Below are 14,951 nucleotides of genomic sequence, written 5' to 3'. Positions count from 1 at the left end.
TTGGTGTTGAGGTGGTTTTGAAATTATGTGGATGGGTCCATAGAATGCAGATATTTGTGGCTCTGCTAATGCTCACCAGAAGGTCCCAATGGCAGAGGAGGCTCTTGGTAATCAGGGGGTGAGATGACCAGCTCTGTAGATGTCTGTGAGCCTTCTAGTTCAGGCATGATATTGCTTGGTCAATGGGCTCATGTAGCAGTGGTCATGTGGACAGAGGAAACACACTGGCTCAGCAATGTGCATTTCTCTCACCAAGGATGACCTGGCCATGACCTCTGCCCAGACACCAAGGTGCCAACAGCAGTGACTAAGCATCTCTAGGACGGTACCATAACTCAAAGCACCAGCCAGCCTCCTGGGAGCAGGCCATCATACCAAGTCCCGTCCTTCATAGAAAGGGGAGCACAGAGTCTTTCTGGAATATTCATTCATTGGGCATGTGGGCTTGCTTTCCCCACTGCCATGTTTCTGGCATCCACACAACAAACTGTGGACTCCATTGAGTATCCTTCTCATTTTGATGTATTCCACCCAACAATCCCATGAGAGGAGCTTGGCAGGCTGCAATCCATGGTGTCATAAACAGTCAAACACGACTGAGTGCGCGCGCGCACACACACACACCCCCAACGCTGCCTCTGACCAAAGGCTCTCTTTTACAGCCAAAGAAATGCAACAATAGGCTGATGTCTCGGGGAATCTCTGATGTAATCATGTATCCCAATGCTCAGAAGCAGCTGGCGTTATACAATGCTGCAAGACCTTCAGAGAGTGCCAGAAAAGAACCAGGTGGGAATTAGCATTCTGGGAAGTTGCCATGCTCTCCTAGACAATGCAGTTTCCTCTCTGAACTAGTAACCAACACATGGTACTGCATCTTAGCCAGAATCTAAAGGTTCAGGAACCAAGGAAATGAGGGTGGTATTTCTTAGGATTAGGCCTAATGCTAGCACCCTGCAATTCAAAGTGTAGTTCATGAGACTGCAACATTAGAATCCCCAAGGAGTTTGTTAGAAATGCAGAATCAGCTTGTTAGAAGTGTAGCATCTCAGGTCCCACTCCAGAGCTAATGGATCAGTTCTACATTTTAATAAAACTCTCTGCTTATTCATATGCATGTTAAAGTTTGAGAATCACTGGTCTAATCCACTCACAACACTTTAATTCTCATCCTCAGACTTCTGAGCTCTGGTTTTTAATAATTTTAGTGCTTGAAGGATGGATGCTTCCACCAGGGATATAAAATAGTTCTGATGAAGTGGAAGCAGAGACTAGAAGGTCACCTGGCCATTTCAAGACCACCACATCACAAGGAAACAGATAATAAAGGGCTTATAGACTGCAAGAAGATCCAACCAGTCCATCCTAAAGGAAATCAGTCCTGAATATTCACTGGAAGGACTGATGCTGAAGCTGAAACTCCAATACTTTGGCCACCTGATGCAAAGAGCTGACTCATTTGAAAAGACTCTGATGCTGGTCTTTTCAAGATTGAAGGTAAGAGGAGAAGGGGATGACTGTGGATGAGATGGTTGGATGGCATCACCGACTCGATGGACATGAGTTTGAGTAAACTCTGGGAGTTGGTGATGGACAGGGAGGCCTGGTGTGCTGCAGTCCATGGGGTCGCAAGGAGTCAGACACGACTGAGTGACTGAACTGAACTGAACTGAACTGAACTGAACTGGGCTTTTGTAGGGTAACTGATACTGCTTATGAAGGGGAACTAGAGTTGCTATTATACAATGTGGTGGGAAGGAGGTTGGATGGAGGTTACGAATCCTTTAGGGCAGCCATCCCCAACCTTTTCGGCACCAGGGACCAATTTCAATTTCGTGGAAGACAATTTTTCCATGGATGGGGGTTGGCGGGTGGTTTCAGGATGGTTCAAGTGCAGCAGGGTTTGTGCTCTTATGATAATCTAAAGCCACTGTTGATCTGATAGGAGGTGGAGCTCAGGTGATAATGCGAGAGATAGGGAGCAGCCGTAAATACAGATGAAGCTTCACTTGCTTGCCCACTGCCCACCTCCTGCTGTGTGGCCTGCTTCCTAACAGGCCATGAATACAGGTTTGTAGCCTGGGGGTTGGGAACCTCTGCTCTAGGGGATCTGCAAACATTGTTTTGTTCAGAGGTAAAAGTCAATGGATCATTACTACAACTCTCCAGAGGCAAGACCACTAAGGCCTCAGATTCCCCAGGAATGAAGATTTAGGCCACAATCTTGGAGAAGAAAAGGGGCTTCCCTGGTGGCTCAGATGGTAAAGAATCTGCCTGCAATGGAGGAGACCTGACTGCAATGCAGTTCAATCCCTGGGTTGGGAAGATACCCTGGAGAAGGAAGTGGCAACCCACTCCAGGATTCTTGCCTGAGAAATCCTATGGACAGAGGAGCCTAGCAGGCTACTGTCCATGCAGTTGCAAAGAGTCTAACACAACTGAACCACTAACATTAAGACTTGGAGAAGAAACCACACTCACTAAAGTTGAAGGCACAGGGAGCATGGACTAGATGGTGGAAAAGGGAAGTAACAGGAAAAGCTGTGAAAGACTTTGGAATGGGTGTCCTGTGGACTGCTAGGTGCTAGCCAGAGCAGCCAGCCTCCTGAATTATTTTAACTCTGCAGGTGTCTTGTTTTACAATATCTTTGAGTTATTTTACAACTTGGTGAGTTATCGAAAACTGATTGCAATGCAGATAATTTAGTCTATAGAGGTGAACAATAATTTTGTCCCATGGAGGTACAACTGGGTCCAATGATCACATTTCCCAAGAAATCAGTTGAAAATCTATGAACAAACATTTCATCATACCTCATTCAGCTCAGTTTAGTTGCTCAGTCATGTCCGACTCTTTGCAACCCCATGAATCACAGCACACCAGGCCTCCCTGTCCATCACCAACTCCTAGAGTTCACTCAGACTCACATCCATCGAGTCAGTGATGCCATCCAGCCATCTCATCCTCTGTCGTCCCCTTCTCCTCGGGCCCCTAATCCCTCCCAGCATCAGAGTCTTTTCCAATGAGTCAACACTTTGCATGAGGTGGCCAAAGTACTGGAGTTTCAGCTTTAGCATCATTCCTTCCAAAGAAATCCCAGGGCTAATCTCCTTCAGAATGGACTGGTTGGATCTCCTTGCAGTCCAAGGGACTCTCAAGAGTCTGCTCCAACACCATAGTTCAAAAGCATCAAGTCTTCGGCGCTCAGCCTTCTTCACAGTCCAACTCTCACATCCATACATGACTACTGGAAAAATTGCTTACATACATATCTGTTCTTTGGAGTCTCCTTTGGACTGATTTCTTTTTTAATACCTTATTGGTTCCCACATTACTCAGTGAGTTAAGTAAAATTTTCAACATGTGTTAATTTTCTATTTGTATAAGAATCATGATTTCACCCTTTTTAAAATTCAGTCAGTTCAGTTGCTCAGTCGTGTCCGACTCTTTGAGACCCCAGGGACTGCAGCATGCCATGTCCATCACCAACTCCCAGAGTTTACTCAAACTCATGTCCATTGAGTCGGTGATGCCATTCAACCATCTCATCCTCTGTTGTCCCCTTTTCCTCCCACCTGCAATCTTTCCCAGCATCAGGGTCTTTTCAAATGAGTCAGTTCTTCACATCAGGTAGCCAAAGTATTGGAGTTTTAGCTTCAGCATCAGTCCTTCCAATGAACATTCATGACTGATTTCCTTTAGGATGGACTGGTTGAATCTTCTTGCAGTCCAAAGGACTCTCAAGAGTCTTCGCCAACATCACAGTTTGAAGGCATCAATTCTTCTGCACTCAGCTTTCTTTATAGTCCAACTCTCACATCCATACATGACTACTGGGAAAACCATAGCTTTGACTAGATGGACCTTTGTTGGCAAAGTAATGTCTTTGCTTTTTAATATGCTGTGTAGGTTGGTCATAACTTTTCTTCCAAGGAGTAAGCATCTTTTAATTTCATGGCTGCAATCACCATCCGCAGTGATTTTGGAGCCCAAGAAAATTAAGTCTGTCACTGTTTTCACTGTTTCCCCATCTTTTTGCCATGAAGTGGTGGGACTGGATGCTATGATCTTAGTTTTCTGAAAGTTGAGTTTTAAGCCAACTTTTTCACTCTCCTCTTTCACTTTCTTCAAGAGGCTCTTTAGTTCTTTGCTTTCTGCCATTAAGGGTGGTATTATCTGCGTATCTGAGGTTTTTGATATTTCTCCTGGCAATCTTGATTCCAACTTGTGCTTCTTCCAGCCCAGTGTTTCTCATGATGTACTCTGCATATAAGTTAAATGAGCAGGGTGACAATAAACACCCTTGATGTACTCCTTTCCCAATTTGGAACCAGTCTGTTGTTCCATGTCCAGTTCTAACTGTCGCTTCCTGACCTGCATACCGATCTCTCAAGAGGCAAGTCAGGTGGTCTGGTATTCCCATCTCTTGAAGAATTTTCCACAGTTTATTGTGATCCACACAGTCAAAGGCTTTGGCAGAGTCAATAAAGCGGAAGCAGATGTTTTTCTGGAACTCTCTTGCTTTTTCGATGATCCAGCGGATGTTGGTAATTTGATCTCTGGTTCCTCTGCCTTTTCTAAATCCAGCTTGAACATCTGGAAGCTCATGGTTCATGTACTGTTGAAGCCTGGCTTGGAGACTTTTGAGCATTACTTTACTAGCATGTGAGATGAGTGCAATTGTGTGGTACTTTGTATGTTCTTTGGCACTGTCTTTCTTTGGGATTGGAATGAAGACTTAAATTTTTCCAGTCCTATGACCACTGCTGAGTTGTCCAAATTTGCTGGCATATTAACAAAGACATACATACCAAGCATGAACTCATGACCACTGACTTAAATAAGGACTCTAGCTTCTATTCATGTTTTCTTTCTTTCTGTGTCATGTATAGATTTAAATATTTTAACTAATTTTATTTTTATTTATTCTCCTTCTCCCCTTAACATAGTACATGGGCTCTGCCAGTGATGGTTCACTTGACAATTTAATCTTTAGAGTGTTTACTATTAAGGTTAAATCCTGTCAGAGCCAGAAGAAGAGAGAGGACTTTGCCAGAGATATGGATCTCTGGAGCTGGACTCAAATGAAGAAATTTGGATTTGGCAAGAAGATGGTATAGAATTCTTATTGGAAGAATTTGTTTTGTTTTGGGGTGAAACAGAAAAAAATAGCTTTGCTGCTTTGGGAGGCAAAAGGGGACACAGTGGGATTGTGCCTCTCAAATCTGTGTGTCCCAACCTGGAAAGAATTGGTGAGAAGTTTTATTCTTGCCTCAAGCGGTCTCCTGATCTTCTCTGAAGAATACTTCATCAAGGGTGTTCCATCTTCCATTTGTTCTGGAAGAATTTTTTAAAAGGTAAAGGAGTGGATGTTGTGTAGCCCAAGAAATAACTGTAATATAGATCACTATATATTTTCACATATATAATATACAGGCATATCTCCTTTTATTGTTTTTTTTTAAATACTCTTTGCAGACATTGAGTTTTTTTCACAAATTGAAAATTTGTAGTTAAGCAGATATACTGGCACCATTTTCCCAACAGCATTATTTTGAATAAGGGTGTATATAGTTTCTTAGACATGGTATTATTGCACACCTAATAGACTATAGCATAGTGTAAACACAAGTTCTGTGTGCTCTAGGAAACTAAAAAGTGCATGTGACTCACTTTTTGATGATACTCATTCTATCGTTGTAGTCTGAAATCAAACATGCAGTATCTCTGAGGTGTAGGGTGTGTGTGTGTATTTTTAAAACTACTAGCATCCAGGGACTTCCCTGGCAGTCTCCTGGGTTGCACTGCAGGGACACATGTTCAATCCCTAGTCAGAGGACTAAGATCCTGCATGCCTCATGGTGTGCTAAAAAAAAATTATGAACTACTAGCATCCAAAGCCTTCTAATCTGGAGGGCATCTCCCAGCATGTGGGTCTTTATGGAAGGCAAATATATTACCCAGACTTGGAAAAACCAAATGTCCCTATGCAGGGTTTTGAATCTTCATGGGATGTTCCAAAGGCAAGAATGTTCCAAAGGCATGGGCAGCTCGCAGCCAGTTTGGTAGTGGTGACCTGGGCAGCCGATTCCTAAACAGACCCTTCCTGCAGCACAAGCTTGGCCATCACCCAGCCTTCTTGGACCTTGCTCAATTTCTGAGTATCTTTCCCCAGGCTTCTAGTTAATTCTATGAAAGTGAAAGTGTTATTCATTCAGTCGTGTCTGACTCTTTTTGACCTGATGGACTATAGCTCTCCAGGGCTCTCTGTCTGTGTAATTCTCTAGGCAAGAATACTGGAGTGGGTTGCCATTTCCTCTTCCAGGGATCCTCCCAACCCGGGGATCAAACCCAGCTCTCCTGCATTGCATGCAGATTCTTTACCATCTGAGCCACCAGGGAAGCCCTATAAATTCTTTCCTATTTAAGCATCTGTCCATCAAACCTTTTTTTTTTTTTTTTGGTGGTATCATGTTTTAATATCAAGAAATATTATAGTAGGTAATAATTATACAAATAAGGTACACAGCTTACCGGGTCAAGTTAATAGCCTTTTTTCCCAAGACATTCTGCTTAAAACATTCATAAATAACATGCAAATTTTTCTTAATATATGCTAATATACCTATATTTGATTTTCACATTTATTGCTTCCTTTTTTTTTAAAACTGAGCATCTTTTCTTAAAAAAATACATATCATGAAACTAGGCCATAGGTAATACCTCCTTTGAGGAATTCATTGAAATATTTCTGCCTGTCTGTAAGAGGTGGGGCTGCATTTAGAGGAGGGTGAAGCTTTCTGAAGATGGTGCTCTCAGGTATGACTGGCAGCAATGTGTTTTCTTGCCTTGAAGCAAAACCTGTGACTGACTTAGAAGCAGCCGATAATTTCTGCAGGCAATGTCATTGAGCTTCTCTTTCAGAGGTCATTGTGAGAAAACCCCTTGGAGATGGAAAGAAATAACCTTACTTTTGATATCAGATGGTTTTCAGCTCCTTTCTTCCCTTCAGTGCTCAAATCCAATTAATTCATCAGTGTCTTGGTTCCCCTGTCTTGACCTTGGCTCTTTGTAAAGTGATGGCTCAGACTCAATTTTTGACCATTTTGGCTCTGGTTCCCATCAATCATCCAAGTCATCAGCACATCTAAAGGTTTTGTTTCTATCTCCGTGGGGCGCGTGGTCTCCCGCTGCTTGGCTGGCCCGCGGGCCACAGGGACGCTGCAGCCGGGTCCCGTAGATGCTGCTGCTCCGCTGCCGCTGCCCCATCCCCAACGGCAGCATCACTTCGCTGCCGCCGCCGCCTCCTCGTGCTCCGTTCTCTCGGCCGCCCCTCCCCGGCGTCCGCCTGCAGGACCGGCAGCGCCTGCGGCGCAGCGGGGTGGGCAGCAGCGGAGGCGGTGGCGCCCGCGCGAGCTCGCCCAGCTGTACCGGTTAGAGCCGCCGCGGCGGCAGCCGGAGCACCCAACCCCATCAAACCTTGACTAGTGTAGTAAGTTTGGAAAGACATAAAAAGCTATGAATGTCAAGAGCAGTGTCTCTCAAATTAAGGATTTTGTTAAAAATGATGATTTTTGAGTAGAGTTACCTGTACACCTGAAACTAACACAACATTGTAAATCAACTATACTCCAATAAATATTAAAAAATTGAAAGTAAATAAATACAATCAAAATAAATTTAAATGATAATTTTTTTAATGCCAATTTTTATTTTGGAGGTTTGGGTAGGGCTTGAGATTCCAAGTTCCAACAAGCTCCCACGTGATGTGGGATAATGCCAGTCCACAGACCACTCCTTGGGTGCTGAGCTCAGGAGCACTGAATGCTTGTAGAGAAGTGGCTAGAAAGTGGGAAGGAGCAAGGTCAACAGGGTTCAACACTATCTAATGGAGTTTGGACTTGATCCTGCAGGGGATAAGCAGCCATTAAAAGACCGAGGGGGAGTGAAATGAATACATTTCCATTTCTTGAGGGCTTGTAGACATGATGTAGACAACAGAGCATGAGAGACAGGAGGCGGAGGAAGCAGTGAGGAATCCAGTGGGCAGAACAGCAGCCTCCACCCCCAGATGTCCTCTTCCTCATCCCCAGAACCTGTGCATATGTTACATTATATGATAAAAGGGACTTTGCAGCTATTAAGTTAAGGGCTTTCAGATGGAAAGATTATCCTGGATTAACCAGGCAGGCTCAGTGTAATCCAGGAATCCTTACAAGTGGAGAACCCTTCTCAGCTGTGGCCAGAGGGAGATGGGATTACAGAAGAAAGGTCAGATCCACAACACTGGTTTCCCTGAAGAGGCAGGAAGAGGCTCAAGCCAAGGCAGGCAGGTGGCCTCCAGGAACTAGAAAAGGCGAGGAAGTGGGCTCTCCCCTACAGCCTCCAAATGGAGGCTTGATTTCAACCAGGGACACCCATCTGACTTGACCTTCAGAACTGTGAGATAGTACATTTTTGCTTTTTTGGTTTAGTTGGTTTTGGTCTTTTTTTGGCAGGCGGGGCGAGGCGGGGAGCAGCTGTACATAAGGCTTGTGGTACCTTTGTTCCCCGACCAGGGATCAAACTTGTGCCCTTGCAATGGAAGTGCAGAGTCCTAACCACTGGACCACCAGGGGATGCTTGCATTTGTGTTCTTCTAAGCCACAAAGCGCATGGTAATTTGTTACAGGGGCAAAAAAAAAAAAAAAAGGATATGGGAGGCCACGGGGATATTCAGGGGAACAATGATGAGAGCCTCATTGAAGAGAATGTATTAGTCTCTCAGTCATGTCTGATGAGTCTTTGTGACCCCAAGGACTGTGGCCCGCCACACTCCTCTGTCCTCGGAATTCTCCAGGCAAGAGTACTGGAGTGGGAGGCCATTCCCTTCTCCAACGGATCTTCCTGACCCAGGTATCGAACCCGGGTCTCCTGCACTGCATGTGGTTTCTTTACCGTCTGAGCCGCCAGGGAAGATCTCATTGAAGAGAGAGGGCAGCACAGGAGAGACCTGGTTTGAAAGATTATTGGGACGATAGAGATGGAGGTTCGTAGTTACCCGCTGGGTGTGTGGGTGGGGATGGGTGGTGAGGAGAGGCAGAAGTCAAAGGAAGCTTTCAGGTTTCTCTCTCGGACAAAGGGGTCTGTTAGTCAAAAGGAAGGAAAGAAGTGAGTGTGAGTCTGAGTGTTAGAGAATGTTTAAGTGTGCACGCAAGTGTGTGAGTTGAAGGCGTGTGAGAGATCCCAGAAAAAGGAAGGAGTCTCCCTTAATACCACTGGGCTCTTTCCTTGCAGTTCCATTTTTACCAAGAAACTGGCTAATCTTACTCTCAAGCTTTCCCTCCTGAGAACAGCACCGCCAACATAAACAGCTGCTCTGCCTGTCAGTTATATTTTTCAGTTTAAATTAATGAATGGCCATTCTAGTCCTACACCAGGCTCCCCTGAGTTTAGTCAGGGCAAAACAATTCCCCGGGGTTCACTGTCTCCTGGGTGAGCGGACAGAATTGAGTTTTGTACGTCTGCAAAGCGGAGGATCAGAATTGAACCACGGTGACTCGTTTTGTCTCCTTCCTTGGTACAGCGTCCCGCATCCCCGGCTGGAAGGGGTCGGAGAAAGGGAGGGAGACGTGGCGGAGGCTGCCCAGCGCTGCACCCTGGGCCAAGGCAACTAGGAATCATGAGGTTCTGTGCAGGCAACTTCACTGCTATTTATAGTTCACACTCTGAGATTCCTTCACATACATTTTTCGGGGACCCAGCCTCCAGAGGCGACACACCCCATTTGGATCCCCTGCATGGTAGCAAATGCAAGCCAGGCAAGCCATTCTGGGAAACTGGGGGGTGGAGGCAGGTTTGGCTGAGTTGATATCGAGGCAGCTGGTTCCATCCTAAAGACATCCTGGGAAAGTCAAGAAAATAACTTCAGAGCAGGTTACCGCTCTGAATGATTTCTTTAGCTGTGCCTAACTTGCCAAATGAGTAAAAGGAGAGCAAAGATCCTTTGTCCCTCCCAATGCTAAGGGCTGGGACTATTGATATCAACCCATTGCTCAGATGAGGAAATTGAGGCTCTTGGAAGTTAAAGTTCTTATCTAGTATTGGGTCAATCAAACATCAGAGCCAGGACTTAACTTCAGTCTTTTGATGACAAAAATCTCTATCCTTTGTACTTTTCCAGAGGATTCTGTCCCCTCTGGGGAGGGACACCCCCCACCCTCCACTCCCCGCAGGCTTTTGTCGATCAGTGGTAGTCTGACGATTCTCCTGCCTGGAGGTGCCCAGAACATTTAGGGCTGTGACTGGGGCACCCAGATCACCCAACAGTGACACAATCCTCCCAGTAAGTCCTCCTGATCTCCTACCTGTGTGTCCAGCCCTGGGCCAGGTGCTGTGGAAGACGGTATAGGAGGTATATGTGGAGGGTGGTACAGCCATAGGAGGATGGTAGCTCCTGTTCTCTAAAAGTTTATAAAGCCACAGTGCTTAGACCGTGGGGTGTTCAAACCACAGAACTGGAGTGGGGTTCAGAGTTGCCGAACCAGGACCTTAGGATCCAAGCCCCTGCCCCTAGTGCAAGACTGTTACCCAGTAACACTGCCTTCCACTCCAGACAAGGGAACTGACACTCAGAGAGATAAGCCATGCTTCCAAGCCCATGGCCTGCGGCCTCTGGCAGCCTCCAACTCTAGCTACCATTTCCTCTTGCCAGGCCTCCCCGCTCTCATCACTTCCACATTCTACTTGCAACACCTCTGTTACTCAGCATAGCCATTCATTTGTTTAAAATAATGCTTAACTATGTCACAGTCATGACCACCAGTCAATGGAAAAATTGTGTGAATATGCAATCATCTCTTTTCCTACGGCCTCCACCTCACTCCATGCATTCTCATGACTCTTCATAAAAGGGTATGAAATCTCCTTGGTTAGCAAGGTTAAAGGAGAGGACTCCTGGGTGACCTCTGGCAGGTCACTGCACCGCCCTGCTCCCAGTACCCACCAAAGAGGGCGTCCGCCCTGCCCCCACTTCACGCTCAGCCTCCCCCACTTAACCCCATCATCACCCACCCCACCCACTCAAAAATTGTGCTACTTACATATTCTTTAATGTCCTTTGACTTCACAGCCTTGTAGGAATAATATGCAGGGTAAAGAGTGCCAAATATTAGCCTGGAGGGAAGAGAGAGGGAAAAAATGAGAAATGTGATTTTCATTCATTCTGTTTGATGGAAAATGTTGTCTTCAGTACCAGAGCATCCTCTGAACTACAGAACATGCTTCTGTGGGGCTTGGGTTATTTTTCTGAAGGCCCTGAAGCTTTTGTGCTCATGGCTGGGATGTGCTTAGAAACCTCTATGCCCTGTTACAACTCCACACACACCTTCCTTCAATCTGTCATTTGCCATACAGGAGGGTGGTTTGGGGTCATGAAAGCCAAAACTGGGAGGATCGGGGGCTCTGGAGGTGGGAAACCAAGGCTGAGCAGCCAAGAGCCCTGAAATTAAAGGCCCAGTGGATTTCCCTGGTGGTCCAGTGAATAGGAATCCACCTGCCAATGCAGGGGACACAGATTCTGTCCCTGGTCCAACAAGATCCCACACGCTGTGGAGCAACGAAGCCTGCACACTGAAACTTCTGAAGCCTGTGCACCTAGAGCCTGTGCTCCAGAGAAGGAGAAGCCACCACAATGAGAAATCCACACACCGCAAGGAGGAACAGTCCCCACTCTCTGCAACTAGCAAAGAGTCCTTGCAGCCATGAAGACAGACCACAGCCAAAACTAGAAATTAATCATTACATTTGTTTTTAAAAGGCCCAGTGTTCCTCCCTGCTGTGAATCCCCATCAGATGCTCTCTTAAGCCCACCTACACCTTGGGCTTCCTTTTCTACCAAAACCGCATCACTCCAAGTTTCTTCAAATTTCACTCCCTTCAGATTGGATTTCAGCATCCTGCAGTCAGAATCAGCTGTTCAGTCTGTAAATCCAATCAAGCCAACCCTTTCTCCCACCAGACACATAAATCCCCACCTTGCAATAACCTGCTTCCCACTGCTCTGAAGATGTAGAAGCAAAAATAATGACACCAGTGTGATGTTTGGGCTTCAGCTCTCACTGAGTCATCGCTCCTGGGGCCATGCACCAGGTCATTAAATAATCAGACTCTGCATAGCATAGCTCCACTTGCCCTCTTTCTCTCTACTTTGTCCCTTCCCCACCCCCAACCACTGAGGCTTTGCCTGTTCTGTCCTTTCCTTCTGGAATCTCTGCACCACCACCCCCACCTCCTTTGTCAGGTTGGTGCCTATTCACTCATCAGATGCCAGCTCCCCATGACCTCTTCCTGGAAGCCTTCCCTGACCTCTCCCTCTAAGTTAAATCTTCCCACTATACTCTCAAAGCATGATATACAGTTTGATCAGGGCATGTGATGTTTTGATTGACAGCATCCCCCAACTGGACTCTGCACAGAATGCATCTGTTTTGTTCAACAGTGTGTTTCCAGCACCTACCACATAGGAGACTCAATAGATACTTTAATAATTATTATTTTAATTTTAGTCATTTATTCATTTTTGGCTGTGCTGGGTCTTCATTGCCGTGCACAGGCTTTCTCTAGTTGTGGCGAGTGGGGGCTACTCTCTAGTTGTGGTGCTCGGACTTCTCATTGTGGTGGCTTCTCTTGTTGTGGAGCACAGGCTCTAGGGCGTGCAGGCTTTAGTAGTTGCAGCTTGCAGGCTCTAGAGCACAGGTTCTGTAGCCGTGTCTGCTTAGTCGCCCTGTGGCATGTGGGATCTTCCCAGACCAGGGATCAAACTCATGTCCCCTGCATTGGCAGGTGGATTCTTAACCACCGGACCACCAGGGAAGTCCCCTCAATAGATATTTTTAAATGAATGAACTGACAGGATGCTGGAGCTGGAAGGGTTTCATCTTTTCACCCGACAGGTGAAGTCACCTCTACGTGTCAATTCAGGTGCCAGCTGTTGTACCATCCTGGCTCTGTCCCCACAGGGACCAGCATCTTATGTGACAACCCTATGGACAGAGCAATCCAAGGAGACACCACACTCAGGAAGCCCAAAGCCATGGCTGCTTCATCGGCGGGGGGTCATACAGAGAACTCCCATCAGATGCCATTTATCAAGCAGGACTTAGTTTTACAATAAGCTGTGGCAGGTAACACCTTGACAGTCCACATTCATCAGGTTTCCATGGAAAAACAGAAAGCTAACTGAACCGAGTCTGTTTCTGGTGCTGAATGGGAAGGGGAAAGGGTTTTGTAACCTTGACTCACACAGGCCCTGCACGAAGTGCTCTGCAGACATGAGCTCAGACAGCCTTGGAAACAAGAACCTCGTCCATAGACAGGGCACCAAGGCTGGAACGGCTAGTCCAAGCTTGCCTAGTTCCATGACCAGTAAGGGATAAAGGAGGGGAAGGGACCCAGCCAGACTGGCCTCTTTACCAACACTGTCAGCTGCCTTGGAGAGCAAGGCCACGCCCTGGGAAGGCTGAAATTGTATCTAGGGAGCTAGATAAGACAGCCAAAGGGACAAAAACGTAGTCTGAAAGAAATCAAGAAAATTCAAAAGGAGATAGTGACTGCCTCTGACCGTCCGGTGCCTAAGACTCTGCGCTTCTAACACAGGGGTTGTTTGGTCATTCAGTCATGTCTGACTCTCTGCAACCCTATGGACTGCAGCACGCCAGGCTTCCCTGTCCTTCACCATCTCCCAAAGTTTGCTCACGTCCATTGAGTCCAATGCAGGGGGCCCAGGTTCAATTCCTGGTCAGGGATCCCACATGCTGCAACTAAGAGTTCGAACGCCTCAACTAAAAAAATTCCCGCGTGCCACAGTAAAGATCCAAGATCCTGTGTGTTGCAACTAAGACCTGGTGCAGCCAAGTAAAAAGTCAAAAAATTAATTAAAGAAAAAAAAAGATGGCCATAGTGCCAAAGACACAAGCAGCCCAAGGAAGTCCATTGGGATCTGTCACAAGTCAGCTCAGAGGAGGAGTTTTTCCCAATCCCCCGACCCAGCCCCACTTCACTCTAAGCAGTGTTCTCAGATACTCGGGAGAATCTCCCTTTGTCCATGAGATCTTTCCTGACCTCAGCATCGCCTGAAGATTAGGTTCCTCTTCTGTTCTTCACTGCCACACCCTGGATGGTCCCCTTTCTTAGCTCTGATCCATATCACTTGCATCAGTTTTTTCCATGTCTGTCTCTCCCACAAGACAAGTTCCACAAAGTTGGCTTGATGTTGTCTACTTACGAGTCGAATCCACACCCCTTGGGCAGAGGAAGTGCTTGGTAAATATGTATTCCCTCTGGGAAATTTCAGAACGTGGTGAAGCAAGGGTCAGAGCCACCCAAGGGACGCTCATGACTTTGGGGCTGAGGTCTCAGTAGTGAGGAGATGCTGGACAGCACCAGGCTGCTTCAGCAAAGCCTCCAGCACATCGTCACAGGCCGCAGAGAAACAAACACACCCTCCTTTGGCACAGAGGCCTTGGTCAATAGTCACGTCTGCTAGGACAGAGGAGCCTGGCATGCTGCAGTCCATGGGGTTGCAGAGTTGGATGTGACTGAGCGGCTGAACAACAGCAATGGCCAGGAGGGTGTCCAGCCCCTGCCTTGAGGCAGTGTGTGAGCAGCAGGAGAGACAGGTGGAAAGTGCATCTTGACCTGACAGCCCATGGATCAGCCCTTCTGTGAACCCCAAAGGCCAGCGACACCCTCCGAGTAGACATAGAAGCGGAAAGCCTCATGAGGGCCAAGACAATGGAGGCGGGTGCTCCGTCTGCCTGGGGGACCCAGATGGGAATGGCTGTCAGCATCCCCCTACCTGGCTCCCATGTGACAGCACAGGGACAGCGAGACAGATGTGCTTGTGCTTTCCAGTCTCCGAAAGCTCAGAAACACCGGCAGGTAAGGGACGAGACTCAGTATTTCACTGCCC

At 46.7% G+C, this 14,951-nt stretch overlaps 1 protein-coding gene across 4 annotated transcripts in view; it reads right to left on the bottom strand.

The window, feature by feature from the left end:
* The window catches only part of REEP1 (receptor accessory protein 1), a 136,620-nt gene that overhangs the window by 64,444 nt on the left and 57,225 nt on the right, over nucleotides 1–14,951 (bottom strand). For all 4 annotated transcript variants that reach the window (XM_018055360.1, XM_018055361.1, XM_018055362.1 and 1 more), the window contains exon 2: nucleotides 11,083–11,155. In XM_018055360.1, the coding sequence (XP_017910849.1) occupies nucleotides 11,083–11,155 (73 nt within the window). The remainder of the gene's footprint in view (nucleotides 1–11,082; nucleotides 11,156–14,951) is intronic.

Source organism: Capra hircus, chromosome 11, assembly GCF_001704415.2.
Source record: "Capra hircus breed San Clemente chromosome 11, ASM170441v1, whole genome shotgun sequence".
Lineage (NCBI taxonomy): Eukaryota > Metazoa > Chordata > Mammalia > Artiodactyla > Bovidae > Capra > Capra hircus.
This window is presented reverse-complemented; position numbering and strand designations above follow the sequence as displayed.